This window comes from Oryctolagus cuniculus, chromosome 8 (assembly GCF_964237555.1).
Source record: "Oryctolagus cuniculus chromosome 8, mOryCun1.1, whole genome shotgun sequence".
NCBI classification, from domain to species: domain Eukaryota; kingdom Metazoa; phylum Chordata; class Mammalia; order Lagomorpha; family Leporidae; genus Oryctolagus; species Oryctolagus cuniculus.
In genome coordinates, this window is record NC_091439.1 from 57,034,939 (window position 1) to 57,060,299 (window position 25,361).

The 25,361-nt window shown below is 49.6% G+C and overlaps 1 protein-coding gene across 9 annotated transcripts in view; it reads left to right on the forward strand.

Moving 5' to 3' along the window:
* Positions 1 to 25,024, forward strand: part of LEF1 (lymphoid enhancer binding factor 1) — a 138,496-nt gene extending 113,472 nt beyond the window's left edge. For 5 of the 9 annotated variants that reach the window (XM_002717171.5, XM_051820129.2, XM_008267506.4 and 2 more), the window contains 3 exons: positions 5,084 to 5,132; positions 5,758 to 5,798; positions 22,068 to 25,024. In XM_002717171.5, coding sequence (XP_002717217.1) covers positions 5,084 to 5,132; positions 5,758 to 5,792 — 84 coding nt within the window. In that variant the 3' untranslated portion in view covers positions 5,793 to 5,798; positions 22,068 to 25,024. The remainder of the gene's footprint in view (positions 1 to 5,083; positions 5,133 to 5,757; positions 5,799 to 22,067) is intronic. The other 4 variants (XM_008267504.4, XM_051820128.2, XM_008267505.4 and 1 more) reach the window with 1 other exon arrangement.
* Positions 25,025 to 25,361: the final 337 nt, after the last annotated feature.

A 25,361-nucleotide genomic window follows, 5' to 3' on the forward strand; every position in this document is an offset into this window, starting at 1 on the left:
TAAGTTGCATTTTTTTCTTAGAAATATAAGAATCCTGCAGTTACATGTCTGTGCTTAACATTTTGTTTTTTTGTTTGGTGTGCGTGTACTTAGAATTGTTATTTCTGTAGGATAGATTCATAGTAGTGGAAAATTGTTGAGTTAAAGGATGTCAATATTTTAAGGTTCCTGATATATATTATCAGATTGCTTCCTATAGGAATTATAATATTTTACAATTCTTTTTTTTAAATGTACAGCTTTTTAAAAGATTTACTTATTTATTTGAAAGGCAGAGTTAAGAGAGAGGAGGAGAGACACAGATAAAGAGGCCTTCCATCTACTGGTTCGTTCCCCAGATGGTTGCAGGCCAGGAGCCAGGAACTTCTTCCAGGTCTCCCATGTGGGCCCAAGGACTTGGGCCATCTTCTGCTGCTTTTCCCAGGCCATTATGAGGGAGCTGGATTGGAAGTAGAGCAGGTGGGAATTGAATGGGCGCCCATCTGGAATGCTGGTGCTGCAAGCTGTGGTTTAACCCACTTTGCCACAGCGCTGGCCCCATTATTTTCCACTTCTTAAAAACAGTGTATTTAAGGGACTGGCCACAGACTAATTGAAACATCTTTTATTCCATTATAATATATGTGACACCTACTATGCATTTTATTCAGATACAATAGGTATTATGTATTTTAAGTGCAAAATTATGGAGCGGGGGCCAGGATCTTTGATCCACTGGTTCATGCCTCAAGTGGCTGCAATGCCTGGGACTGGTCCAGGCCAAAGCCAGGAGCCAGGAACTATATCTGGGTCTCCCACATGGGTGCAGGGGCTCAAGCATTTGGGTCATCTTCTGCTGCCTCCCCAAGCACATTAGCAGGGAGCTAGATCTGAACTGTGCCAGCCAGAACTCAAACCACTAGTCAGATCTGAACTGTGCCAGCCAGAACTCAAACCGCTAGTCAAACAGGAATGCAAGCATCAGAGGCAGCAGCTTAACCCGCTGTGCGACAATGCCAGCCCCATTCATGTGGTCTTGATAGGGCAAAGACTGTCTTTCTGAGAAGGTACATTATAAACTGTATACTTGATGTTTTATATTTTATAGAGGAAAATATTTTTACTGTGTCTGAGTTCACTCGCCCTGCTTTAACAGAACACCATAGACTGGGTGGCTTAGAACAGCAGCCATCTGTTCCTCACTGTTCTGGAGGCTGGGAGACGATGATGAGGTTCAGTTAGGCGTGGGGTCTGGTGAGGGCTCGCTCAGTTCCCCATCTTGAAGTGTCCTTCCAAGAAGGAGGGGGGAGTGAGCTCTCCAGGTCCTCCCCCACCCTCAGCCTTCGTTTAAATCAAAGAAAGTATTTCTATTTTATTTTTAAGATTTATTTATTTATTTGAAAGCCACAGTTACACACAGAAGGAGAGGCAGAGAGAGAGAGACAGACAGAGAGGTCTTCCATCCGCTGGTTCACTCCCCAAATGGCCGCAAAGACCAGAGCTGCGCAGATCCAAAGCCAGGAGCCAGGAGCTTTTTCTGGGTCTCCCACGTGGGTGCAGGGACCTAAGGACTTGGGCCATCTTTTACTGCTTTCCCAGGCCATAACAGAGAGCTGGATTGGAAGTGGAGCAGCCGGGTCTCGAACTGGCACGCATATGGAATGCCGGTACTGCAGACGGCGGCTTAACCCACTACGCCACAGCGCTGGCCCCAAGAAAGTATTTCTTTTCATTTTTTTTTTTTTATTTGAAAGAGAGAGGCAGTGAAAGATCTTCCTTCCACCTGGCTCAGTTCCCAGCTACCCCCAACAGCTGGGACTGGGCCAGGCCCAAGCTAGTAGCCTGGAACTCAATCCTGGTCTCCCACTTGGGGGATTGGAATCCAAGCGCCTGAGCCATCACCTGCTGTCCCCCAGGATGCACATTAGCAGGAAGCTGGAATTGGGATCAGAGTCAGGACTTGAACCCAGGCACTCCAGTATAGGATGCCTGCATCCCTGGTGGAGTCTTCACCACTGTACCAAACAAAGTGCCCCCCCCCCCGTTCTCTTATTTTGTAATGGAATTGATTCTGTTCCTGAAGGCTTTGCCCTCATGCCCTGATCACCTCCCAGAGGCTCCTCCTCTTTGTGCTATCACTTTGGGGTCAGGATTTCAACATGTCTGTTTGGGGGGAACCCTTGCATTTGTCTGTAGCAGAGGTCATATTCCACGTACTGAGAGTAGCATTAGAAATGTTAGCCAGGATAGTCCCTCTAGAAAAGAGCATGGATGGCGCCATTAACCAGTGAAGAGTTTGGCACGTGGCCCTGCCAGGGATGCTGCTGTCCAGCTTAGGGCACGAGGACAGGCAGGACAGTGGTGGCAAGCAGGTGTGTCTGAGGTCATACAGCTAGAGACCCCAGAACTTTCTGAGCGCACATGTTAACTGACTCCTGGGAGTGGATCGCACAATCTGTTCCTGTTTTGTGTTCCCCAGACTCACTGGCTACAACTGTGACACAGGAAGTGAGAGGCCAACCGTCTTCTATGAGCGGCTGCACAGTCAACCCTCCACCATGGTTGTCGGGGTTGTTTTAGTAACTGCCACCTGCCGATTGTCCGGAACTGGCTTGTGGTTCCTTCCCTGTTATTTTCTAAGCCTCACAACAACCTAGTGGTGTAAATGTTATTATTCCATTTTTCAGGTGAGAAAATTGAGAGGTTGGAGATGTTAAGTGATTTGTCCAAGGCCCTGTAGTAGGTGGCTAAACTGCAGTTTACATGCAGGAGTCCCTGACTTCAGACTCCTGTGTGGATTAGTTCAGTCGTGCGGTGCCTGTTTAAGATGACTGCCCCAGCTGAATTTTTGTCCCTGAGCCAGGCTTCTGTTCTCTGCACCGTAAACACCGCCTCTCAGTACAGAGCCTCCGTCCTGTCCTTTCTGTGGGAGGCTCAGTCCCTCAGCTGACGGGTTTTCACTGTGTCGCTTCCTGATCCCATCCCATCTCTTACCTGTGTTTGCCTAAGAGGAGAGAGCTGACCTATGTAAGAGCTTTACTGCACTGTGAACTTGTATAGATTGAAGTGATGAATTTTAACTTTTTAAAAAGACGTAAAAGGGCCGGCCCCATGGCTCAATAGGCTAATCCTCCAACTGCGGCACTGGCACCCCGAGTTCTAGTCCCAGTTGAGGCGCCGGATTCTGTCCCGGTTACTCCTCTTCCTGTCCAGCTCTCTGCTGTGGCCCGGGAGTGCAGTGGAGGATGGCCCAAGTGCTTGGGCCCTGCACCCGTATGGGAGACCAGGAGGAAGCACCTGGGTCCTGGCTTCAGATCAGCATGGTGCGCCGGCCAGCAATGGCCATTGAGGGGTGAACCAGCGGCAAAGGAAGACCTTTCTCTCTCTCTCTCTCACTGTCCACTCTGCCTGTCCAAAAAAATAAAAATAAAAAAATAAAAAGACATAAAAGAAACTCACATGTTCCCTCCCTCTCTTTCCCTGTCTTGCTCTCTCCTTGTCTCACTCACCGTGTGGGGATAGAAAGAAAGCAGTTTTCAGGGCGCGAGTATAACGTGAATGTACCTGTAAAGCTTTTCCTCTGCCCACTTTTGACAGGAAGCTGTTTTGCATATCTCTTGAATGAAGGGAAAACCCAACTTTGTTCATTCCAATTCTGTAACAGTCAAAAGGACGCATATCAGTTCCTAAGGCAAACAGAAGCCAAACAAGTGACAGTGCTTAAGCTAAAGATTTTGTCCTTAAAATAGCAGTTCAGGAATAGAACCTAAAGATAAAAAACCAAGGCAACTAGTGCCCAAACACTGTCCCTATCCGCACTGAGATCATGTAAAATAGATACCTCAGTGTTTTCAAAGGAAAATGCCCTATTCAGTGGTGTCACAGGTTTTCATGACTTCAGTTTGTTTTTATGACTTCGGCTAATAACTGAAGTTTTCACCACATTTTTTGGATGAAATTAGTCAAATGCCTGTGTTGTTGGAACTTTCAAGTTGAGTGCTTCATGTGTCCCAGTATTATCTGTACTTCTGTGTTGACCACACATGAGTTTTGTTTTCCTCATGGGAAGAACCCCTTAGTTCTTCCTATCTAATGTAAATATTGATTTATGCCGACACTGGCTGGCAGCTAGAATACATGGTGCTGCTTCCCTCTAGCTCTAGGGCTTGCACCCACAGCCTCGGGGAGTTGCTGCCCCCTATCTCAGCTGTGTTCCCAGTGTGTGGGAGCTGGTGAAGACCTGCCCTGACCAACCCGAGGCCAGGCACCAAGGGGCAGACTGCCTTAGAGCACCCATGAGGAGATCAGTCATGGCTGTGAGCTTGAGTCACCAGGAGCTTGGAAGGGAAGCCCTACCTCTGCCTGAATGGGGGGGGGGGGGGAGGGTGAGGTGCAGGGTGCAGAAGATTCTGGAAGAGCTGATACTTGAGACCTATGACTGCAAGGAAATAGGAGCTCAGAAGAAAAGGTGATGCACATTCTGTTGCAGTTAGTTGAAACTACCTGGTACAGGTTGGTCCTTCACAGAAGTGGAATGTGGCTGTCCTCTATTTTTGAGAGGTAAGAGTTAGGAAAAAAAAATGGAAATTAAGACCACTATCAATGGGAGCTAAATACTTTACTTTGTCATGGAGGTGATTTTGAAATAGATTTAAGATTGCGTGCATATAATATGTGCTGTGCCTAAGGAAGTAAGCTTCTTCATTGCTGGGAACAAGTCTGTGGCATCATCTTCAACTTTCCAGGGTCTATCTTAAGCTTCTACCTCTCTCCTTGGTTAGGCCATGCCCATGCCACAAGGGCCATGGATATGTGGTCAGCACTGTGGAGCCTTGAGTTCAGGGTAGAATTTGCAGTAATGTTTACACTGAGCACTAGTGGATTCTACTTCTGTAGTTAATAAGAAAAGAAATGCCACATGGAGCTAGCTTGCTCTGAAGGTGGTTCTGTGGCCACAGCCCTAGTCCATCAGAGTGTGTGTGTGTGAGTGATAGAGCGAGAAGGCATCAGTATCCTTTGTTCTCTGCCTGCCTGTACTCTCACGTCACATTCATTGAGCGCACAGTGCAGTCTGTGAAATGACAGTGTGCCTCTCTTCTTCCAGGGTAAGAAAAAGAAGAGGAAGAGAGAGAAACTACAGGAATCTACATCAGGTAGGTACCGGGTGACTTTGTGGTCAGTTCTCACGCTTCTGCCAAACACCTTTCAGATTTGCCTGCGTCCTTCCACAGCTCCGTTGTGTGATTGTAGTTTGTGATTCTTTAACTCTGCTCTCCTTCCTAAAATCCTTTATAATATTTTTAAAGACTTTTAAAATGTGTGACTGTGGGAAGGTCCATGTCAAAACTTTCCCAAAATCTGTCACCTGGAATCCTGGTTGTGAACTGTGGTTTCTGCATTATTTCTGTTATCTGTGTTCTTGCTGTAACTCTTCTTTTTTTCTATATACATAGCAAAGATACATTTTTATGATTTATACAATATGTTACCTTCTATTCCCTTGAGAACCTTTTCTGTGATTTGGGTTTTTAAAAAATGTAAACCATGATGATAGAGTTTATCTTTCTTGTACATTAATACATGGCATCATTGAGGTCCCACTATTCCCTTTTTTCCTTGCATTAAAAATAAGGCCACTACTTGTACTGCACAATAAAAACGGCTGGTATAAGAACCATGAAAAAGCAAACGAGTCCACATGGTGTTGTAGCTGCTGCATATTTGGAATGTACAAAAACTTCTTGAATAAAAATTTGTTAAAGACACAATTTTCTGCAGGTACAGGTCCAAGAATGACAGCTGCCTACATCTGAAACATGGTAAGAACGACTCTCTGGTCCTCCTGCTGCCGTCGCTGTAGAAAGAGGCACTTGCTTGTGAAGCTTCTTGCTCATATTGATTCCATTCAGCATTGCTCCTGAAACAGGAAAACGCCCCCAGAATCAAATCCGTGCTCTTAACAACCTGATGGCGTTTGTACCGGCTACGACTTGGCAGTATAGTTTGCTTTTGTCTCTCCTCTTCTTTCCTCTTGCCTATCCGTTCTTTCTCCATCCCCTTTCCCCTAACTCTTCCTTCACAACCACTTCTCTCTGACTAGAGGCAAAGAAGAAAGCACAAACCGGGAGCAATTTGGCAAGCTCAGGGGCAGCTTGGAAGGGCAACATGCTGCCCCAGGACCTTTGCTCTCTGGGGACTTTCTCTTAGCTGACATGCTGTGTGAATACTTGAAAGTAATTTATTTATTTCTAATGAGAAAGGTACATGGGCTTTATTGGTGATGTTGTTGCTTGAGACGATAGCACAGGCACGTGTTTGATTAACTGTGTTTCTTCTTTCCAGTAAGTTTTGTATTGGTCCCCATTGCTGCGTCTCTTTCTTGTATTTAATGAGTTGTATTTATTTCACCCATTCTAATTCACTGTTTTATCTACATGACCACCAGCTGAGAGAATGTGGCTTTGTAAGTTAAGGCCCCTCCAGTCCTCATCCGGTCAAACTGCCAATCACCAATCTCCATCTTTGGGGCCGCCCTGTCCTTGCTCATATACTGCCACCGCCCCAGCCCAGGCGATCTCACTTTGCACCTGCCCCAGCCCTTGGACCACTTCCTGCCTCCAGACTGAGTTTTCAGGCAGTCCCTCTTCCTTGTTGCTCCCAGGGGATTCTCTAAAACAGATTGATTGGCTCACTTCCCTGTTAAGAAAGTCAGTCTTGCGCATGGCCTGAGGATAAGGGAACAGGTCACTTAGTGAGGATCTGCTTCTCTCAGCTCGGGCTTGCTGTCTGCCTCTCCTCTAGGGCACTCCCAGTTCCTTAGATCACTGGAGGGCACAGGCTTCTCTGTTGAGGAACCGACGGAGCTGCACAGTGTTCTTAGAGGAGAGCGTTACAGGCGGACTGTCTGGTTTGCAACTAAACCAGATGACCACCACTCTAAATGTTTAGCACATTTGATGCCGACATTCCAAGCAGCTTCCCAGTGGTACTAAGTTGATGTGATTTTTAAATCCGCTACAAGCCTGGGCGATCTGTTTTGGCTTTTCAACTTTCCTCCTCTGTGAAATGGGAGCAGTGACCGCTCCTGGCATGTAGTTGGAGCTCACTCAGCATTGTTCCTTCCTCCTCCTGCTGAGACCTGAGTCAGTCATCCTCTCCCGGTGAAGCTTTTTTGATCTTTATTCAATCCCCCGGGTTTTTCAGGATCCCGTCCTGGTGGGTTCTGTGGTATCGAAACTCTTCCAAGCTAGTTCTGAGAGGCAGGCTTTTCTCTTAAGTGAAAGAAGAACATTGCTCCATAGAGCCGCCACACAGCGCATCCAAAGGCTCACGTGCCCACAAGTGCCATCCACACCTTCTGTACTGTAAGGACTGTTTACTGAGGGGCTGCCTCTGAGCAGCCTCCCGGCTCTGCCATCAGGAGTGCAAAGATGCCCTAGCCACGGCCCCTGCCCTGGGAGCCGGCGGCAACACAGGTGTAAGCCTGGTGGTGTGCACTTGCTGCACGCACTGTGCGTTGTTTGTCTTGTTTTGTTTCTGAAAGAATGCATGCCCGATTGCTTAGAACTGCCAGCAGCCCTTTGCACATGCTGCTTCTCCACAGAAAGCCTCAGACGCACAGCATGCCAGGGGCTGACACTCGGCACTGTCCCGCGCCTTTGCACCAGAATCTTCAAAGCTAACCGCTGCTACCAAAAGGCAGGCAGAAGTGTGTTTTTGCACCTCAAGAGTTTGGTGTCCCTCGTGATTAATATTACATAGTATTCTAGGGGCTGGCGTGGCAGTGCGGTGGGTAAAGCCGCCACCTGGGATGCCGGCATCCCATATGGGCTGCAGTTCATGTCCTGGCCGCACTTGTGTTCCCTGCAGTGGGGCCATTCATGTGTGAGACCCAGAGGAAGCTTCTCGCTTTGGTTTGGCCCAACCCTGGCAGTTGCAGCCATCTGCGGAGTGAACCAGTGATGGAAGACTTGTCTTTCTCTGCCTCTCTGACTTTCAAATAAATAATAAGTAAATCTTGTTAAAAATTTACATGGTTCCAGCGCCGCAGCTCACTAGGCTAATCCTCCGCCTTGTGGCGCTGGCACACCGGGTTCTAGTCCCCGTCGGGGCGCCGGATTCTGTCCCGGTTGCCCCTCTTCCAGGTCAGCTCTCTGCTGTGGCCAGGGAGTGCAGTGGAGGATGACCCTACATCCCATGGGAGACCAGGATAAGTACCTGGCTCCTGCCTTCGGATCAGCGCAATGTGCCGGCCGCAGCGCGCCAGCCACGGTGGCCATTGGAGGGTGAACCAACGGCAAAAGGAAGACCTTTCTCTCTGTCTGTCTCTCTCACTGTCCACTCTGCCTGTCAAAAAAAATTTTTTTACATGGTATTCTGATGTAAAAGATGACATTATTTTTGTTCTAAAATATATCCTACACACTCCTCTTCTAAAATACAGGTTGAGTATCTCTAATCTGAAAATCTAAAATCCTTGGAAATCCAAAACTTTTTAAAAGCATTCACGTGCTACTCCAAAAAGTTTTGGATTTTCAGAGCATTTTAGATTTTCAGATTAGGGATGCTCAGCTGGTAAAGTCTATGCATTTATTCCATACTCTGAACAGCTGTGATATCTGAAACATTTCTGGTCCCAGGCATTTCAGATAAGGGCTACTCAACTCAGCCCATACTAGGAAGTCATGGCTGTCCTTGTGCTTTCCCAATAATCTGGGCAAGAAAAACAAAAAGACCACCTCCACTGCCCTGAAACACACACACACACACACACACACACACACACACACACAAAACTTCTCATCAGGCACCAGCCTCTGTGCAAGGTGTCATGTCACGAGAACCTCTAGGGGCCTCCCCTCCCAGTCCCGGACCAGCCGCACAGCCACTGTCCTATGGAGAGCAGAACTGGCAGACATTTGACAAGAGTTACTGGGCAGAGGGGAGCTCAAGAGTGGCACGCACAGACTGCAGTCAGTTAGCAGTGATAGTTTGCCTGCTGTCCCCTCATCCCTTTCTCAGACACTGAGCAGCTTTACCGGATGCCTAGTGAACACAGGCAGAGTCGTGAGATGCAGAAAGGCGGTGTTGGATGGAGCGAGGAGGGTCCTTCTCTCGTGCTCTTGGCATTGCTGTGAGAGTGGTTAATGAAAATAAACAGGAAGAGAGCCTCACAGTGGGGCACCCTTGGGGGTTCTGCTCTAGGCTGGTGGTCAGGAAAGGCTCCTCTGAGGAAGTGACCTGGGAAACAACCACTGTTGTTATCCCTGGTACGTGGAAGGGCACTGTGTTCTGAAACAGGCAGTGAAGAGGAGAGACGGGAGGGGCAGAGCGTTGCAGCAAGTGTGGATGAGGAGTGAGGCCCCCAGGCCTGTGCAGCTGGCTCAGGTCCTGCCGTTGTGAGCAAGAGGCTTACTTATGCCTGACAGCCTCTGAGATCAGCTTTCTGGTCTACACTGCCTCCCGGTGTTCCTTTCCTTCCTGATCTGGAATCATCATTGTAGCATCTGAGTGATTCTTTGTAACCATAAGACTTGTACACAATCCGGTTGCTCTGTCTTCTCCTACACACACCCCACCCCACCCCCACCCCCAGCATGACCACCTCTCCTCTGCTTTGGGCTTGATTCCCGCTGTTGTGATCAGTGGACCTTACTGGCTCTTAGTTTTCCAGACCACAGTCTGTGGAAACAGTGGAGGGCAGATAAAACATGTGATGTGAACCAGATCTACAAAGAGTGATTTGAAACCTGTGTCCATGTGCTGAAGCGACTCCCCCAGGGAAAGTTTTTTTTATTTTTTTGAGCGGGTTGAGTCCTCTTATGTGCACGGTGAAGCTGAATGCTATCCTTGTGTCCTTAAAGAAAACTATTAATTTAAGTCTTTTAAGTTCAGACCAGCATGTATGTAGCTCAGATCCTAGAAAACTCTCACGTCTATGAACCATAAGGACGTTGCCTATTGAGAAGGAAAGGTCTCTAACCGTGTTACTCTCTCCGAGGTGTGTGGGTTTCTTGGAGTGCCTTCCTACCTTTGGTGGGAGACACCACCGCAGTCCCCGGCCTCCTGCAGCCCTGTGCACAGGGTGGCCTGTTGGGCAGCTCCTCGCACCCCAGCTGTGTTCCCCTCTCCCGGGTGTGTTTCTGAATTCAGGCATCAGGAGAGCTTTCGCTGTGGTGAGGTCAGTGTGAAACAAAGCACGGGGACTGGCAGCCCACTTGACACTGTGCAGCGGCTTTCGGAGCACTCGGGAATGACCGGAGGCCGTCCCCAAGCCGTGAATCTTCTGAGGAAGCCGAATCCAAGCTTTCAGGTTTTGGACTACCTGTCATTTGTGGGAGTTCTGGGAGGCCAGGGCCCCAGGAACAAGACTGCACACACTCCTGCATGCCCACCTGGAAGGCGGCTGCTGTAAACCCCAGACATTTGTGCATTCATTCACTCGGCAAGCATCTAGTGAGGGGCACCATGAGCCGAATGCTGCCTTAGGCAGGGAGGGCACTCGCCGACAGGACTCTGCTTCTGCCGGGGGAGCTCCAGTTTAAGAAGGTACAGGTATCTATTTTTTAAAGATTGATTTATTTTGAAAGAATTAGCACACACGTGGGCAGTGTGGGGTTTTCTGTACTTCCCAATAAGGCTCACGTTACCAGCCAACCACTGGGCTTTGGGTACTGCCTGCATTGTTCTGCCATCTGATTTCTACTCGTCTCATTTCTCAGCCTGTCTGCCACCTCAGCTCAGGTGGGCGTCCTCTCTGAAAAGGAATATAAATATGTGTAAACTCTAGCTCATTGGCACAGCTAGCGTTGTTGATGACTTTGAAATGTCACTTTTTCTTTGTTTTTTTTTGTGAATCAACTTGAATGGGTTTTGAAGATTTATTTATTTGAAAGGCAGAGTGAGAGAGGGAGAAGAGATCTATGTGCTGGTTCACTCCTCCGTGGGCCTCAATGGCCATGGCTGAGCCAAGCTGAAGCCAGGAGCCTGGAACTCCATCCTGTCTTCACATGGGTGGCCAGAACCCAAGTGCTTGAGCCATTTTCTGATGCCTTCCCAGGTGCTATAGCAGGGAGCTGGATCAGAAGTGGAGCAGCCATGACACATTCTGGCACCCATATGGGATGCCTGCATTGGCAGGCAGCAACTTTACCCACTATTCCACAATGCTGGCCCCAACACAGACATATTGACGGGTAATGACAACATAATGCTTTATGTTGTGAATAAGTTGCTTACAGTACATTATATAAAAATAAAGAGAAGGGCAAGCATTTGGCTCAGTGGTTAAGATACTGCCTGGGATGCCCATGTCCCACACCAGATGCTGAGGTTTGAGTCCCAGCTCTGCTTCCAGTTCCAGCTTCCTACAGATGTGCACCCTGGGAGGCAGCAGGTGATGGCCCAGGTACTTGGTTCTCTGCCAGCCACATGAGTGACTGGGACTGAGTTCCTGGCTCCTTGCATCAGCCTGACCTGGCCCTGGCTGTAGCAAGCATTTGGGGAATGAACCAATGTCCATCTGTCTGTCTCTCTACCATTCAAGACAAAGGGGGTGGGGGTGGGGGGGAGGAAAGAAGGAAGGAAGGAAGGATGGACGGACGGACGGACGGACGGACTGACTGACAGACGGACATAAATCCGAGTGAGATCTGAGAAGCCTGCTAGAGCAGATGGCCTTGAGCTGTCCGGTTGGGGAGGGAGTTCTTAGGCCTGACAGCACAGTGATTGGGTTGCCACGAGTCTCTAGTGTTGCGCTGCATGTTTGATTTGGAATATATAACAGCTGAAGAGTTGTCAGATGCCAGCGGTTATCATCAGGTGCTGAACTTAACTTTCTTGTATTCATAAGGAATTACAGAATTAGAAATGTTTAAACTGGAGAATTATTACCCTAAATTTTCTAATCAAAAAACTTTCTGAGTTATTAACATTTACTTTAACAAAAACAAATCCAAAAAGCCCAACCTCTCAAAATTATATAGATTGAAAAGATATTTTTAGATATTTTAATGTATTTCGTTTATTACATAACATCAAAGAGCTGGCTTAAAAGTAGAAACAAGCTACTTTTAGAAACTAGAAAAACCCTCTGGTTACACACAGTCCACATTATGTTTTTGGCTTTGGAATTATCTTTGTCTTGAAGACTTTGAAAGCTAAATGAAGAACTAAGGTTTGTTTTTAGTGAATACGAACGTCAGCCTTTATTCCCTGGCTCCAGAGGGTGCGCGGGGGAGGTCACCGCCAGGCACAGTGCAGCGTGCGGTAGTTGGTTGTGCGGTGCAAGGGTTTACATCTTGAAAGAGAGTTTGTAGCTGTAGCAGAAGAGAGTGTTTGAGAGCCCGATGAGGTGGTTAAAGCCTGGGAACTTGGGGCCCCTGGGTCCTGGGAAGCCTCCCTACCAAGCCGCCAGTCGCAGAGTGCAGCAGAGACCTCAGCAGGCCTGGCGCCAAGGCTGTCACCCTGAGGCTGTGGTTCGAGCCGTGTCCAAAGCCAAGGCTTTAGCCGCGTCGTCTGAGAGTCAGCGTGTGTTCTCAGTGTTTTCAGTGGTCTCGTTGAGAGAGATGTTTATTTCCTATAATTGACCTGGTAAGTTTGACACTTTTGCCGGATCCTTTCTCCACGTTCTGTTCCAGAAATGCCTCTGGGTATTTGCTTCTGGGTTGGCATGTTTGGTTAGAAAACAAAGGCAAGCTCCTTAAAAATAATAAAATTTAAAGGAAGTTGGAGCCGGCTAGAGAAATCAAAAGGCCCGTCCAAAGTCTTAAAGTAAAAATTAAGGCTTTGACAACTAGAAATTTGAAAAATGGCCTCTTGGGTTTTTTTTGTTTTTGTTTTTTGTTTGTTTGTTTGTTTGTTTTGACAGGCAGAGTGGACATTGAGAGAGAGACAGAGAGAAAGGTCTTCCTTTGCCGTTGGTTCACCCTCCAATGGCCGCCGTGGCCGGCGCACCGCGCTGATCCGTTGGCAGGAGCCAGGTACTTATCCTGGTCTCCCATGGGGTGCAGGGCCCAAGTATTTGGGCCATCCTCCACTGCCCTCCCTGGCCACAGCAGAGAGCTGGCCTGGAAGAGGGGCAACCGGGACAGGATCCGGCGTCCTGACCGGGACTAGAACCCAGTGTGCCAGCGCCGCAAGGCGGAGGATTAGCCCAGTGAGCCGCGGCGCCGGCCCTCTTGTTTTAGATTCTTCATTTTTTTGTAACACACTTAGGAAGTACTGGCCTAGAATTGTTAACTAAATGAGCAGAAGGCGTGGGGAGGGGAGCCTGGGCCTGGGGGTGGGTGGCTGCTGGGTCGGGGGACCCAGGTGTCCCAGAGCAGCCGTGGCAGCACCTGACTGTATAGCTTCCACCTGCACCCTGCTTGGACTGGCCTTTGGGTGGGGCCCCTGCAGGGGCACCTCCGGCCTGCCATCTTAGCACAGTTGTGGGTTAGGTCCCATAGAGACTGCTGATGTCCCTTGTCTCATCTGGGATCTCAGTTCACTCTGATGGCCCAGAGGAGCTTCCCCGCGGCACCTTCCCCAGAATCTTCCCCTCCAAGGTAATGGCCCCTCCATTCTTAGCTGTTTATGTCCCCACATCCCTGCTACACCTGTCAGATTAGCAGAAAACTTGAAGAGAATTCACACGACCCTGACACTTGACCACAGCATTGCTTCCAACATCAAAACAAAGGAGAGGTGAGGCCAGGCTTGGTCACACAGTTCTCAACAGAGATGGTGGTATAAGGACACAGTGTGACTCGAGTACGTTCTGTACGGTTGCAGGTTTTCACATTCTGAATAGTTGGCCAGGATGCCCTCGGAGCACTCACGTGGTGGGAGCCTTTGGACTGCAAATATGGTTGGCCCTCCATATCCACATCTGCAGAGTCAATGGCAGGTTGAAAATACTCAGGGGTGGAAAATTCCAGAAGTTTCCAGAAGGTGAAACTTGAGTTTTCTACACACGAGCCAGTGCTCCACATCCACGTGACTGAAGCAGTGCGGCCTCCTGCCTTTTCTCCGGTCCTCAGTCTCCCCAGCACTTGTTTGAGCGTTGCTAGCTTTGGGTCTCTGTGTGCCGTATAGTCGAGCCCACTGTGACTGTCAATACTGGATAAATAGACTCTGCCCCCTTGTCATTATTCCCTAAGCAGTACATAACTTTACACAGTGTTTACCTCATTATTAGGCATTGTAGTCTAGAGATGGCTTAAAATGTCGGGGAAGTTGGGTTATATGCCAGTACAGTGCTGCTTTATGTAAGGGACTTGAGCATCCAAGGTATCCATGAGGGATCCTGGAACCAGTCCCTCCTGGATACCAAGGGGTAACCGTGCAGAAAACAATACACACTATCTTAAAGGGGAGATTCACCTTACAGATAGAGGCATCTTGTGGAAAACAAGGGAGGTGGCGCAGTGGGGGCAGGGAGAGCTAGGGGAGGGTGGCTTTGCCGGGCTCATCCGTCAGGCTCTTGCTGCCTCTTGTACTTGCTCCTCCCTGAAAACCACTCCCTTCCCCCGCTCTGCAGATCAGCTTCCTCAGTGCTTTGAGTTGCATGGGCAGGGCTCCCAAGCTCATATGTTGTTACAGGATCAGTCTCCCAAAGAAAGGACTCTGGTTAGCTCAGCTTGGGTCAGACTTCTACCTCTCCCCAGAGAGAAAGTCACATTGCACGAGACGGCAGTCAGGGGCGCGATGCCCTGGCCTGAGTCACGGAGCTAGATCACTGCGAAGAGAGCCGGACGGCAACCCTGCAGGAGCTCCCTTCAGTTCTGAAGTGAGCTGTGGGCTGGCGGACAGGATGGATGCAGACAGCCGTGGGGTGAGACACAGGGAGGGCTTCATGCATACAGTGAAAGTGCTTAAAACCTCTGTTGCAGTGTCCTCCCCATCAATGCTCTTTTCTCTCCTTCATGACCAAAAGAACCAGAATTGTGAATAAGTTGCCATAGGAAGCAAAAATTGGGAAATCAACCCTTATCTAGTGAGACTGATTATTGTCATTGGAAAAAGAAAGGCAGGGGTGAGAAATAGATGAAACTTGTTACAACCCTCTAGTGATGCATAATATTTAGTGTTCGTGGAAGCCCGTGAAATCAAATTCAGATCAATGCATTAGCATAGCTTCTAGAATGAGAATTTTGCCCAGATTCTGTTTAATAGCATACTTTTCTCACTGAGCTATCTGTAACTGGAAATGAGCCCCATGGATGGAGGTTTATCACTTTAAGTCCTGAAAACGCTTGTGGATGCATCTCATCTTCAGTAAAGGGAACTATTTCATGCACTGAAATATACCTTATAATAAATACAGCACCCACTAACAAGGAATGTGTTGGTTTGCCACTATTCTAGATGAACCCAAATCATGTGCAGTTTTTTTTTAAAAAAGCTTTATATGATTTTCTTATCTTCCTTCCTTCGTTGTTTGGAATTATCTGCCTCCCCATAGTAGCATGTGCCTGCCATGTGGACTTAGGAATAATAGAATAAATTAGGTCTAATTTGTGGTGTAGCCAGCGCACTTATAAAGAAGGGTAAAATGTGCTATTGTTGTGCATAAAATCCTTGGCCATCACTGGGACACCTTGAGGCTTTTCATGCTCTTAGTTGTGTTCTTCCTACCTGCAGCTACCAGGTAATGGGGGGGGGGGGGCTGGGTGAGCCCTAGCAAAGGAACTTCATTCCTTTTGACAGAATGAGAGAAAAATTAAAGACATTCAGTTGAACAATATTGCTCACATTTTGGCTTAAGTTTTTTTTTTAAGATTTATTTGAAAGTCACAGTTACACAGAGAGAGAAGGAGAGGCAGAGAGAGGTCTTCCATCCAATGGTTCACTCCCCAATTGGCCACAACTGCCAGAGCTGCACTGATCCGAAGCCAGGAGCTTCCTCTGGGTCTCCTACGTGGGTGCAGGGGTCCAAGGACTTGGGCCATCCTCTACTGCTTTCCCAGGCCACAACATAGAGCTGGATTGGAAGTGGAGCAGACAGGACTAGAACCCATGCCCATATGGGATGCCTGCTCTTCAGGTCAGGGCGTTAACCTGCTGTGCCACAGCACTGCCCCCTTGGCTTAAGTTTTAAATTCATATCTGGTCTGAAGTTTTCTAGGCTTCTAGGTGCATTGTTCATGAGTATTACATTTTTCTTTCGGTTTCCCTCTTGGGCTGCTTTTTCTCAGCTCATGCTGTTTTGGGAGACAGTCTTTGCCATGAGAGACTTTTTACTTGTTATGCAGCCTGCACTGTTAGTAACTTCTACAAGAACTTCCATAAATGGGGCAGTTCTTGCTTTTTGCCCTAAGTGTGTTGCAAGGTTGGAGCAGTGGAAATGGTGTCTACAGGCTGTGTGTTCTGCCCTTGGTTCTGACAGATGCCTCTGCATGTGTTACCACCCCTTGTCCTCGCGGCAGTCCTGGTTAGGGGAAATTGTCCAGTGCCGTGTGGCTGGCGTTGGCTTCACCATTCCATCTCTGATCCCCTCTCTCAACCTCCACAGTCCCTGGTGGTGGCCGTGCCCTTTCAGAGTGCCCAGCACATGCAGAGCTCCTCCCACCTGTCTCCTGTCCCCTCAATGCCCAGCATGAGGTAGAGTGGCTCGTTATCTCCACCTTACTGGTGAGGAGACTGAGCTCCCCAGGATAACTCAGGTGGTCGCAGATGGAGCGCTCGGGGCTTCTGTCCTCAGGGCCCTGCTTTTCACCCACAGGCATCATGGCCTCCCCATACCACATAGACCAAATCAGACACACAGGCTAGTGGTAAATATGGTTGGTTTAGAGAAAACTAAAGATAAGAACGTGCACTGATCCTGTTGCCTCATTTTTAGAAGGTGAAGTCAGCACCTTTAGTGTGGGAGGATTTCCCACACAGATTTGGGCTGGATAAAGAATTTGGAGGTAGGTAGATGAGGGGGTCCACCTAGCACTTCAGTTCCCGGAACTAAAGTGGACTTCGAGGCGCCCTCATGGAGAGCCATGCTCCACAATGTTCCTCCAGGATTGGAGAGGTCGTTGGGGCCCAGCCTACCAGTGAGATGTGCGTCCTCACAGAGGAGACGCGAAAGCCTGGGCTGATGGGGGAGGAGGACCCGAGGTTTCCCCAGCGTGGTTTGTTAATAGGTCCAGGCCTGTTTAGAGTCATCGCAACATTCCCAAAGTCTGCCTCGACTGATCAAGATGCCTTTGGATCATCACAGGGGAGGAAGCTGCCTGAGGTCCTCTGGCCTTGCCTTGTCCCAGCCTGGGTCTGAGGACGGGTCTGACGAGCCCTCCTCCTCCCCCAGCTTCCAGGCCTTTCTGCTTCAGAGCTTTGTGTTTTGTCTGTGGAAACAAAACTCGAGTGTGATCCTTCCTTTTCTAAATTACTAGGCAGGGTTTACTGCCAGGAGCCCAACCTGGAATTCTTTAGGTTCTATTTGGCTCCTAGGAATGATTTTAAAATTGCAAACTTAATTCATTTGGTTCTTTTTAAAAGACTTTTTAAAAAATTAGTTGAAAGACCAACACAGACACATCCATCTTCCACCTACTGCTTCACTCCTCAAGTGGCCACAACAGCTGGGGCTCAGCCAAGCTGAAGCCAGGAGCTCCTTTCAGGTCTCCCGCGTGGATGGCAGGGGCCCAGATACTTGACCATCATCCAGCTCTTCTCAGACATTACCAGGAAGCTGAATAAGAAACTGAGTAATAGGGCTGCTGCTGTAGCACAGTGGGTTAAGTCGCCATCTGCGATGCCAGCAATCCCATATGGATGCTGGTTCGAGTCCTGCCTCAAGTCCTGGTTTCTCCCCTCCCGAACCAGCTTCCTGCTAATGCACTTGGAAAAGCAGAAGATGGCACAAGCGCTTGGGCCCCTGCACCCATATAGGAGACCCAGAAGAAGCTCCTGGCTTCAGCCAGGCCCAGCCTCAGCCATTGTGACCATTTGGGGGAGTAAACCAGTAGACAGGAGCTCGCTCGCTCTCTCCTCCTCTCTGTAACTCTGCCTTTCAAATAAATCTTGAAAAAGGAAACTGAATAGCCAGGACTCAAAGCGGTACAGCAGTGTGGGATGTGGACATCACAAGTGGTGGCCCCGAGCGCTCCATTTGCGACCACCTGAGTTATCCTGGGGAGCTCAGTCTCCTCACCAGTAAGGTGGAGATAACGAGCCACTCTACCTCATGCTGGGCGTTGAGGGGACAGAAGGAGAAGCTCTGCACGTGCTGGGCACTCTGAAAGGGCACTTCGCCCACTATGCCACGCCAAACCTGCTTTAAATTCTTTAAAATTTTTATTTGCAAGGCAGAGCTCCCACCACCTCCCAAATTCCCACAACGGCCAGGTTGGGGTTGGGGCCAAAGCCCATTAAGACATCAGTTGGGACACCTGCACCCCGCATCAAAGTGTCTGGGTTTGGTTCCTGCTGGTGCAGACCCAGAAGCAGCGAGGACAGTTCAAGGGTTGAGTTCTTGCTGCCTACATTGGGCTTTCTCTATCATGCCTTCAAATAGAGCGGACCTTGGAGTGCCTGACTTCTGAATGCAGTCTGCCCGCCTCCAGGACAAAGGTGCTGTTGCCTCGTGAAGGACCTTTAGGATGGAAGGCAGGAATGAACGATAATTTAGCTCCAAGGCAGTACAGCCAGGGCACACGTGTAGCTCCTTCGGAGCTCCTTCGGACACTCACTGATTGATCTTAGGCAAGTTAGTAAACTCCCGCAGCCCTAATTTCCTTATCTGCAAAAAGGATGTGTGGAGCTATAGACGGTTACCTGAAGTCCCGGGCACAGAGCCCACGTCCAGGGCCGATGTTGTTCCTTTTTCCTCACCAGTTTCACTAGACAGGCCCCGGGGACCAGTGCGAGTCTTGTCACTCTCCGGGGGTCACCTCAGGCCCGTGACTGACCACATGCCTCAGTGTCCACTGCTAAAAAGGCAGGGGCTGGCGAGTCAGATCTCGCCCGCTTCCTGCTCTGCTGTCTGCACCCCACTTCCTGCATGCACAGGTAACGTTGTGCAACGTGGGTTCACGCCCTAAAATAACAGGCTTTTGTCTGTTTTCCCCCAGGCAGGAAAACTCAGGTGCCTGCTGCACTCCAATTGCTGCAATTACAACCTACATCTCTGCCCGTTTCTCACAGGCCGATATCTGTATTCCCTCCTCCGTCCTTTAAGGCTCCGGCGCCTTGGAAGTGGGGTGTGAGGAGGGAGAAGGGGTCTTTGATTTATCCACTGTGGTTTCTCCGCAGCTGAGCAGGCAGGTGACGTTACTCAAAGCCAAGGGGCACCGCCGCTTGTTTCTAGACCAGCTTGGGTCCCAGGTTGTGAGGGGCACGCCCCCTCTCCTTCGTAAATCGGGGTCCTAGCACAGCCCTGGGGAAGGGCGCCGGGCTGGTGAAGCCCTGGTTCTTTGCTACACTAGATTTGACCTGGGGGAGAAGGGATGTCCCCCATTTCCCTTTCTTTACTTCTTTGAGGGATGTTTGCCTCCCGGAAACAGCTCCTCTTGAGACCTTGAGCACCTGGGCTCTTGGTAAGTGGCTCTGCCCACCAGGGTTCCTGGTTGGCTGGGTGGGAGCGGAGTGCGGTCCAGGAGAGCATGATGGCTTCCAGTTGGAAGCGGGACGCGCTGCCTTGGAGCCCGCCAGACCAGCGGCTGGCATGGGGACTCGCGGAGGAGCCAGCCCGAGCCTCCCCAGATGTGAGGCGGGCCTGGCTGCGCTCCCTTTGAAGCTGAGCGCGGCCGGGAGAGTAATTGCCGGCTTTGATTGCACAGGCTTCGCGGCTGGGTCGGGCTGTGCTGAGGCTCGCCTGGCCCGGCCCAGCCTCCCCGCAGCCCCCCAGTGAAGCCTCAGATGTGGGAAGGCTCCAGGCTCCGGAGCTTCATGCCTGTGGTTTCTTGAAAAGAAATCTTGATTTGACCTGTTTTCTATCTGTAAAACAACCCTGGGAGGCCCCCTCTGCTCCCATCTGGGGGTAAGAGCTGCCCTACCCTAGTGGCCAGGGCCACGCCCCCGACTTGACAGCGAGGGCGTGCCGCTGTGAGAGCGATGCTTACACCCTTAGGAAAGAGCCTCCCCAGGGCCAGCTCCTCAGCGAGGTTCAGGGTGGCGCTGTTGGGGGATGGAACCAAGAGACCACAGGAGGAAGCGACTGTGGGGTCAGGGGCTCTCAGGGGTCTCTCCAGGCAAGGCACACAGGGTGGGCCCTGGAGGGCACCTGCCACCTCGGGCAGGCCTGTGTCGTCACAGTTGAGACAGAAAATCAGAAGAGGCAGAGAGGGTGCTTTCAGGTAAGGCGAGGAAGGGAGAGGGTGGGCCAGCAGTGTGGCGTGCTGTGGCCTGGGGGAAGTCAAGCCCCGCTCAGGCCCAGGGGCGCTGCCTGTACCTCAGGACCAGAGCTCGCCTGATCCCAGCAGAGGGGCAGCTTGTCCTGCCCCCTGCCAGACGTTCCTGCTGCCAAGGGCGTCCCAGGGCTCATCGCAGGCTGCCAGCCTAGCACTCAGCAGGAAGCTGGAAGCGGGAAAACCTTCCCGGAAGAGCAGCCTCGACCCTGGCTTTGAAAACCTGTGAGGCAAAAGTGCCACCTCAGACAGCTCCGCCGCTCGCATGCATCTCGGGCTCCACCTCAATAAGCCCTCTTGCCTGCTGCTTGGAAAGGCAGGGCCACGCTTTGGCGCGCAGGTTAAATAGAAAAGAAAAAAAGCACAGCGCTGTAGTGTGAACGTTCCTGTTACCCAGGGAAAGGTCAGCTGGGCATAGAACAGGAATTGTCGTCAGACCGTTCGCTCAATTGAAGGCAGCGCAAGGCTGACCTGCTTTTGCCTTTTCCAGTAGCTAGTCATTTAGGAGACAGTCTCTTCACGGTTCACATCTGTTTCTGGGGACAGCACCGGTGGTGACTGCAGTAGGAGTGCTGGCTCCGTGACACCTGTGGCGTGAGCACCTTGACTCCGTGAGCCGGCCGCAGCCTCCGGGGCAGGCGCCCTCACAACCCTGTTCCGTGCATCACTGTCTGCCCACAGAAGCACATGACTAACCGGCCATCCGGAGTGGTTTTCACCCTCAAGCTGTGTCAGAACTTGCTTTGATTTCTCTTCCGATTTCTCTCTCCACTCAGAAGCACTCGGTGGGATATGGAAATCTCATTTAGAATTAAAAAGGAATGCATAACAAGGATGTCCGTCTCAAGCACATGAGTTGGGATTCATGGGAGGCTGGGGAGGAACACAGCGCTGCTCAGCTGAGCTCACCCCCTCCCCGGGGCGGGGCAGGCAGCCTGGGCCTTCACCCTGCCTTTACTTCCCTTGTCTGTCTCATCTTGCGACAACGTGGACTTCTTTGTGACCGCTTCCCACGGTCTGTGTTAAAGCTTTGAGCATTTGGGATTTCTCCTCAATGAAAATCATCGTCACCAATACCCAGCTCCAGTTGCTTCAAAATGCTTGCTGAGCATATTCCCAGGCTAACGTTAGAGGTGCTGGGCTTAAGAGGGAAAATAAAGGATTTTGAGAATTGTCAGGGCTTCAGTAAACCCAGAGTGGCCCGTGTCCTAGGGCCTGGGGACGTGAGTGGCCAGGTCAGGCTGGGCTTGTCCTTACAGGAGCCAGCAGTATGCTGGCTGTTTAGTGTTCATGCTGTGTAGAATCATACAACGGCTCCCCACAGTGGCCCGAATGCACCAGGCCCTTGAGAATCACAAGCCGGGCCCTGGCTGTTGCTGCCTTTTCACCACCCATTGCCTACTGGTGTTCTTTAGACATGCTTGCTGTTTATTTGTCCCGGGTGGGGGTGGGGGGGCATTTTTGGCATTGCTGTTTTGTTTTTATGATGACCCAAAGTATGAAGTGCATCTCACATCAGAACTCCGTACATACACATTCATGGAGCCAGAGTAAAAATGTCAAGTCAATACACGATCCTCACCCCGAGATAACGTCTGAGGATTTGTGGATACCGTAGCACAATCTGTTTTAGCCGTCACCAAATCCGAAAAACGGATTGATCAAGTGCAGAGGTGCTGAGACGTGCTGTGTTTAATACAGGTTACGGTCTACTTAGAGGCCTGTGGCAGATTCATATTAACAGCATTTCATTTGTTCCTTCTTGAGGTGGAAAACGAAGCTCATTCCCCACGTGCAAAGCCAAGGCAGCGACCCCAGGACCTCTTCTGGAAATGGAAGCTTGTTGAAAACCCAGACTGTCTCCACGGCTTGCCCAGTCGACCCCAAAGGAGCATTTGACACCAACTTCACCCGAGGTCACTGCTGGAGACGCCGATCCATACAGACAATCACTGCCAACTCCCCCCTCGCCCGCCCCCACTGTCTACTGCAAGAGCCCAGATCCAAAAGAAAGCGTAAAACGGTTTTGTTCAAGGAAATTAGAAAGCACACGAGACGCTAGCAGGCCCTGGGTCAGCCGAGCAGCTTCTCTCCCCTCACCTCTGCGTGCACTTCCCAGAGCGTTTTGCGTCCACACCTGTAACCTTTTGGCAAGGACAGTAGCTCGGCTGTATTTGCCTGCCACGCGCAACTGGAGCCAGCAGCCGGCACACCCGCCGGCGTCGCCAGTGGAGGGATTTGAGGAAGAGTTCCCTCTTCGTTCCTCTCTTCATTTTCCTTTCTCTTCCTTTCTCCTAAAGCTTTTATTTAACAGTGCAAAAAGGATCAATCTTATGTTTGCTTGTTTTTTTTTTTAAACTTGAATTTTTTTTTAACTTACACTTTTTAGTTTTTGGTTTTGTTGTATATTTTGCTGGCTATGAGCTTTAAAAAATTCAAAGGTCTGGAAAATTTTGAAATAAAGCAATGAAAAGCAGCCTCCTTCCGAGAGAGAGCTTATCCAAACTCTGCCAGCTCCTCTGACCTGCCTGATGAGCAGTGGCCTCTGTGGTCAGGTGTTCAGAGCTAAACAAATGCAGTAGCCACATCCACACCATCAGGAGCAATGGGCAGTCCTATTTCATTTTCCTTCCGATTTTTTTTTTTAGTGGTTAACAGATACTTTGAGCAGAGCGGTCTGCAGTGAATTTTCATTTCTTTTCCTTCTCACTCCCTTATTGTAAAAAAGCCCAGCACTTGAATTGTTATTACTTTAAATGTTCTGTATTTGTATCTGTTTTTATTAGCCAATTAGTGGGATTTTATGCCAGTTGTTAAAATAAACATTGATGTACCCATTTTTTTTTTAAATAGCAAGGCACAGCCTTTGCCCCAAACTGTCATCTAACGTTTGTCATTCCAGTTTGAGTTAACGTGCTGAGCATTTTTTAAAAGAAGCTTTGTAATAAAACATTTGGAAAAAAAAAGGTGTCATTTCATTAGTAGAGGCATTCCTGATCCTCTGGAGGCGGCAGAGAACTGGATCCGCAGGCGGGCCAGGGCGCTGGAGTACACTGGGGCCCCTTCCGTGTCCCCCGAGCACGCTGCCCTCAGGTGCACCTGGATGGCTGGGGCCGCCTTCTCTTCCAGGTGTGGATACAGAGCAGGGGCAAAGGAGAGGAGTCACCAGGTTAGACGGCGTGAGGCTCCTCACCACCCTCGCGCGCCGTGGCTGTTGGTTGCCATGGTCACTGCGTGTGTGCGGCCACCTTCTCGCTCTGCAGCATGCTGGTTCCCAAACTGGGCTCCTCAGATTATGGGTTCCAGTGGGGAACTCCCACCCAGCCTTCCAGAGTTAGCATGTATGGTCCCAATTTTGTTTTTTTAAATAAAAGATTTGAAAGGCAGAAGTAGAGACAGCAAGAGATCTTCCATCTACTGGTTGTCCAAATGGCTCCAATGACCAGGGTTGAGCCAGGCTGAAGCCAGGAGCTTCTTCCAGGTTTCCCACATAGGGGCAGGGGCCCCATCTTCTGCTGCTTCCCCAGGTGCATTAGCAGGGAGCTGGATCAGAAGTGGAGCAGCCAGAACTTGAACTGGCACCCATATGGTTTGGCAGTTTTGCAGGCCATGGCTTAACCCGCTGCATCACAGCACCAGCCCCAAGTCCCCAGTCCTCAGTGTGTAATCCATAGTTTACCTTAAATTTTTGTTGTATTAATATGTAACTTAGTATTGCACTTGGTAAAACCTGCATGTTTAAAGTGTCTATCTCATGTTCTTCCACAGTGGTTTTCCCTGCTACTTTGAGAACCACCGATATTGCTAGTCTAACTTAAAGCTCTCTTGCTGAAATTCTAGTTTTCTCCACCCTTTAATGCAGCTGGGGACCAGCTGGCTCCCATACTTGTAATAACCCTCCATGTACTGTACTTGAAGATTGCCATTAAATCACCCCTCAAATTTCTCTTCTCCAGGCTAAGTAATCCCAATTCCTTGAACCTTTCATCATCAGTCCTTTAATCATTTTCATTACTATCCTCTGGAACCTCTCCAATTTCTGTTCATTTAGTCCTAAACTTGAACCAGAAAAAAAAAGTATTATATTCAGAGGACCTACTTGTTATAAAGATTTCATATTCAGGCCAAGCCAGAGCTTCATTTGAAAATTATCCGAGTTTTGATATGTATGAACCAAGTAGTTAAAAGACTAAGGCTGGAATTTAGCAAATTCAACAAAACTGTAGAAGTGACACTGCAGAATTAACTTCAAAATAAAGTGTAGCAACACATTGTGTTTTTCTAGATCTTAGAGTAATTAAAATTTGCTCATCGAGGAAACAGATGTACTGGGAAATAAACCTCCAGCTCAAGGCTCCAAAGCCCACTCGACTTCTCTCCTGGTCGTCCTCTAAGTTCGTGATACACCAGAAGCGAGTCAGCGGAAATGGGTCGTTTGGCCCCTCTGAGCCCTTGCCTGCGTCCACAAACAGGCCCTACTCCTAGTTTTTGGTAGTTCTCACAGGATATCTTTCCCCCAAAATAACTTCCATCTTACTGCACAGTGCTCATTCCTGGCCACTTGATATAGTTTGAGGACACTTAAGAGTCCCCTGAAATCCGTGATCCGGCCAAGGTAACCGCAGGTGGGACCCAAAATATTCCCTATGGATAGTGGCTAGTTTGAGTTGATAATTGGTATGACCTGTGAATGATGTTAGAAATACCCAGATGGGGGGCCAGCACTGTGGCACAGCAGGTTAAAGCCCTAGCCTGAAGTGCCGGCATCCCATATGGGTACAAGTTCTAGTCCCAGTTGCTCCTTTTCCGATCCAGCTCTCTGCTATGGCCTGGGAAGGCAGTAGAAGATGGCCCAAGTCCTTGGGCTCCTGCACCTGCATGGGAGATCCGGAAGAAGCTCCTGGCTCCTGATCTGCGCAGCTCCGGCCATTGTGGCAATCTGGGGAGTGAACCAGCAGATAGAAGACCTCTGTCTCTACCTCTCTCTCTAACTGTCTCTTAAATAATAATAATAAAAAAACCAGATGGGGCCGGCATTGTGGCACAGTGGGATAAGCCACT